Below are 4,658 nucleotides of genomic sequence, written 5' to 3'. Positions count from 1 at the left end.
TATATATTATGATTTAATTAATCTAATATTATATAATTATCTAAATCTTTCTCGACCAAATTTATTCGTATTTTTAGATTGTGAATTAATTTGTTTCGACATCTCACAGCTAGCTCGAGAACAGACTGTTTGCCCCCTTGCCACCATGCCACCAATGCTTTTTATGTCAAAAATTTAAATAATTTTTGTAGTTTGCAGTTGGAGTATTTTTGTCATGAAATGAGGATTCGCAAACGATACCCTTCAAAAGGGTGAATCTACTTAGATGCCCCCCATTTTTAAAAAAATAGTATAATATTATTTTACGCTTCCCTCTTATTTACATATTTGGTGTGTACGTGGACAAACTCTGTTCTAACGTAGTATGCTTCAAACTACGTAAGTCGTGTAAACATCACTTGAGCAAGCTATGTGCAATAAGTTCGCCCAACTAGGTTTTGATAAAGAGAATAAAGCTCATGATCATTAGATAAACATTCACTTAATCTATTAACTCGACATCTCGTTGGAGACACAGTCGGAGTATATCTTCTTATATAATATAGTCAAATCTTGCTTTAGGCCGGAAAGATGATGTGAGTTTCCATAAAAACGTGAGATACTCGTATGATATCATAGGTTATAAAAAATTACTCCAAATGGAATATTAACAAAACCAATTTTAAGTATAAAACATATCGTGAATTTAAATCTCAATCATTTCACAATGAACATAAAATTTGGGCAAATAAGAGATTTAAACACATTCCCTATTAGATTCTAATATACCACTACACCACCCATGTTTTAAATTAAAGTTGGTGGTAAAATAAGAAGCTTACATAATACATAACAAATTTTGAGTCATACTTAGGCAAGATTAGACGTTAATTAATTATTAATAAAGACATTTGAAATAATATCGGTGTGGTTTACAAATCAAATCAACGTCAAATTTACACGGTGAAGAAATTCTGACTCGCTCATCGTATTGACAAATAATTCGGTCCCTTGGTCAAACGGTTAAATTAGAATCGTTAATAATTATTAATATATAGTTGACGTATTTAATTGGAATTAGAATTAGAATAGATCAAATTTTAACCGTTCTTTATACTACCATATTGAATATTGAAAAATCAGTCAAATTTCAGTAATTATTACATATAAAAAGCATAAAGAACACGGTTTCATTTAATCTATTTTTGAATAATATATAATTTATATATGAACAAAATCCAAAAAAAAAAGAACATTTTACAATTTTAAATCAAATTTATAAAGAATACAGGCTCAATTTTTTTATGAATGTAAATGGATATATATACAAATTTGGGCACGAAGAGATAATATCAAGGGCCTTCAATTTTTTATTTTTTTTCCACAAAACTTCAATATAAGTGAAATAGGATACGTCCACCACGGCATGATTTCAAAGAAGTTTGAGTATGGAAATAGTAAACAAAACGTGGTACTTATAAATCCATATATATATATATATATATTTATGCATATTTATGCAGACAAATTATTATATTGCTTAGGGGTGACCGCCAAGCATTAAAGACTCGCCCGTATAAACAGGGAGTCAGCATAACGAACAAGACAATGCCCGAAATTGACAATTTTTTAAAAATATTGATTATCCACTAGCAATTTTCTTGGGTTGCTATCAAATAGCCTTCTTTTTACAAAGAAATGATTATTTTCTATACAGAATTATTTTATTGTTACCAAATGGCACTTAAGTTGGTATCCAACAATATTCCATTCATGTTGTAGCGAATTATTCCTTGTAAACTTCATGTGACATAATTATCTAAATAGTATCTATGAAACACTACTTAGATAAAGTGAGATATTGCCACTATTTATATTTAGAGTCTTCGTAGGATCGAGTTGTCGTTTTTACCAAAATTTATATTTGATGGGGTAACTGTGTAATTCAAAAAATTGAATTTTACATAGCTTAAATATCGAGTTTCGATTGTTATACAAAGCATATATAATTATTGCACCACAACAATTGCACTTTTTGCGATCAATGAGAACTAAACTCGTGATACATCATGATAGACATCTTAATTAATTTAATCAAACTCTTCTGGCAACATTTTTCTCATTCCGGCTTTGATTTTAAAGGTTAAATAAAACTTCCAGAACAAAATTATTGTCCTTATAAAAGTATTTATTTTTTAAAAAATGAAATTATTTGAAAAGCTATAAAATGGCTATAAAAAATTTCTCCAAGGCACAATTTCTTTTAAAAAAAGAAAACAAAATCAATGAATTATTGTCACGTGTCGGTAAATAAGTGGTTGACGGTTGGATGAAGAAAACCCATTCAAATCTGGACAATCCTGCTGAGTCATGTATGAGACAGCCGGAATCTCATATCTGGGCTGTCCGAATTCATTGCATCGTCGTCACGTGTCAACTAATATGGTTACAAAGGCAACATATATTTTCCATAATATTTTTAAATTTTCAAAGTTAATTTTTAAAAATAAAATATTTATAAGTTTACGCAGCCTGACCTAAATAATAATAATTGATTTGAAAATTCAAATAATATTGAAATCAATTCAATTCATTTGCACGGTTGAATATTCAAACTTTAAATACACATTTTAATATTGCTTCCATCTGGCCATCTAATCTGAACATGGACAGAAAAATGTTGGTCAGTGGATTTTTCAGAAGATTGAGAGTTAAGAATTACTTGGCCACAAAGCAGCGACGACTTCTCGTTTTCGGATTGGACCAAAAAATAATTACATAAAAACAGGTATTTCCCACGTTTGCAATCTTTATCCCCGTAATCCAATCACTTCCCAATGCATTAGAAATAAGTATCCCTAAAGCCTTTTTTCCACTATATATTGCGCCACATCTCGCCTCTCCTAAATTCTCCTCCTCCAATTACCCTTTCAATCTTCTCTCTATCATAATTATTAACCACATACAGTAGTAATTCGAATCACATATTCCAGCTGGATTGTAGCTGTACACTGCAAAGGGGGAAAAAATCTTGAAGTAGAAAAAGCTAATCTGATTGAAATGGAGATCCCAGAGATTCATATGATTAGCAATTTTGAAGCTGGAGTGAATTGCCTGCAGAACCCATCTTTGATTTCTCGTTTCTTTGCACTTTCTGGGATTGGAAATGGTTTTGGAGTGTACAGTTTCTGGAAATGGGGTGCTTTGATTTTTGCCATATTGGCAACTTTTAGCGGTGTAATTGGGAGAATTAAGCTTATTTTCATTCGGTTGTATACGATCATACCTTCTAGAAATCAAGTCCAGCAGATTGTGATTAGTGAGGATGACGATATCTCCTTGGCATCATCTTCTGAGGATGAGCGAGATGATGAGGAGGAAGAAAAAAGCAGGCCCACGACGACGTTTTTAGGTCAACGGCGCCTTGATGAAGACTTCTTTGTTAAGGATTCACGCCGGCTGAGGGACCGAGGGAGGCGGATCGGCGGCGGCGACGGATTCGATTGGTCCGATTTCACTTCCGGTAAGAACGTTGTGAAGCTTTGGGACAGTCTGAGCTCAAGCTTCAATTTTGGGCTGGATTTCGACGATTTCGAGTCCGATGACGTGGTTTCTAGATGGGATTTCGATGAGCGTCGGGATTCAAACGGATTCCCGGGCCGGGATTCTAACAGCCCGCCAGTTCTTTTCGCGGCGGAGCGGAATGGGAAGGGAGACGGCGTCATCCTGCGAGGTTACGATACGAGAGTGCGAAGTCGTAGTCCGGAGTTATACGCCGAATGGCGATCATCTCCGGCTGCGAAAGGTGCCGCCTCTACCACCGTCATCGGTGGCAAGATATACGTCAGAGACGACGTCAGCGGAGTGTTGACGGTGGGAGACGTGAGAAATGTGAGGATGCCGTTGGAGAACAGCGGAGATTCTGACGGCGAAACTTGGTGGGACGCTGACGCCGTCATTATCGATGACGAATATGTGGTGGTTGACAAGTCAAATTAAACCATGTCTCCACGCAATTTTCATTGCTTACACTGAAATTACAAATAATTAATTTGGTCGAGATCAAAATGTATGTATTATGAAATTAAAATCCCATTCGGGTATGCTTTCATTTGGAGATGTGCAAATTCCATGATTTGGTGGGATTCAAAGCAAATCCCAAGAAATTTGAGTAGTGTTCTCTGTAAATAGAAGTTTCAATAACATTTTTTTATTTTATATATATTATGCTCTGCATACGTGCGTCTCTATCCTGATGAACTATTAATTATACCATATAATAAATTAATCAGTTTTATTTTGTGCTACATTTTCTGTAAACAAATATACATTTGTATGAATTATGATTTATCTATAATTAGCTTTACATAATTAATATCTATATATAAATTCACATAACAAACGATATAGCTTGAGCAACTCGGAATACGATTTTCATCGTATTTTCAAAATTGATTTTAAGTCAATCCCAATACATCTTTCTATAATACATCCACATCAAGAAATTTTACATTTTTATTAATATTTCACACCGACTTCCGAACGTTAAGTGATTTCTCTACAAAGATTATATTTTCGGCCAAATGCACGGGAGTTCAAATTTTTTAAAATTAATTCAAAAGTTTGAATTTAAATTAAAAAATGTTTAAAGGCCCTAGAAATGATTAATTGATGGGACA

The 4,658-nt window shown here is 33.6% G+C and overlaps 1 protein-coding gene across 1 annotated transcript; it reads left to right on the top strand.

The window, feature by feature from the left end:
• Window positions 1–2,773: 2,773 nt before the first annotated feature.
• Window positions 2,774–4,191, top strand: LOC142555341 (uncharacterized). Its single transcript, XM_075666168.1, has one exon. It carries the CDS (start codon window positions 3,040–3,042, stop codon window positions 3,976–3,978), a length of 939 nt encoding a protein of 312 aa, XP_075522283.1. The 5' UTR covers window positions 2,774–3,039; the 3' UTR covers window positions 3,979–4,191.
• The last annotated feature ends 467 nt before the right edge of the window (window positions 4,192–4,658 follow it).

This window comes from Primulina tabacum, chromosome 9 (assembly GCF_025594145.1).
Source record: "Primulina tabacum isolate GXHZ01 chromosome 9, ASM2559414v2, whole genome shotgun sequence".
Taxonomy (NCBI): Eukaryota; Viridiplantae; Streptophyta; class Magnoliopsida; order Lamiales; family Gesneriaceae; genus Primulina; species Primulina tabacum.
This window is presented reverse-complemented; position numbering and strand designations above follow the sequence as displayed.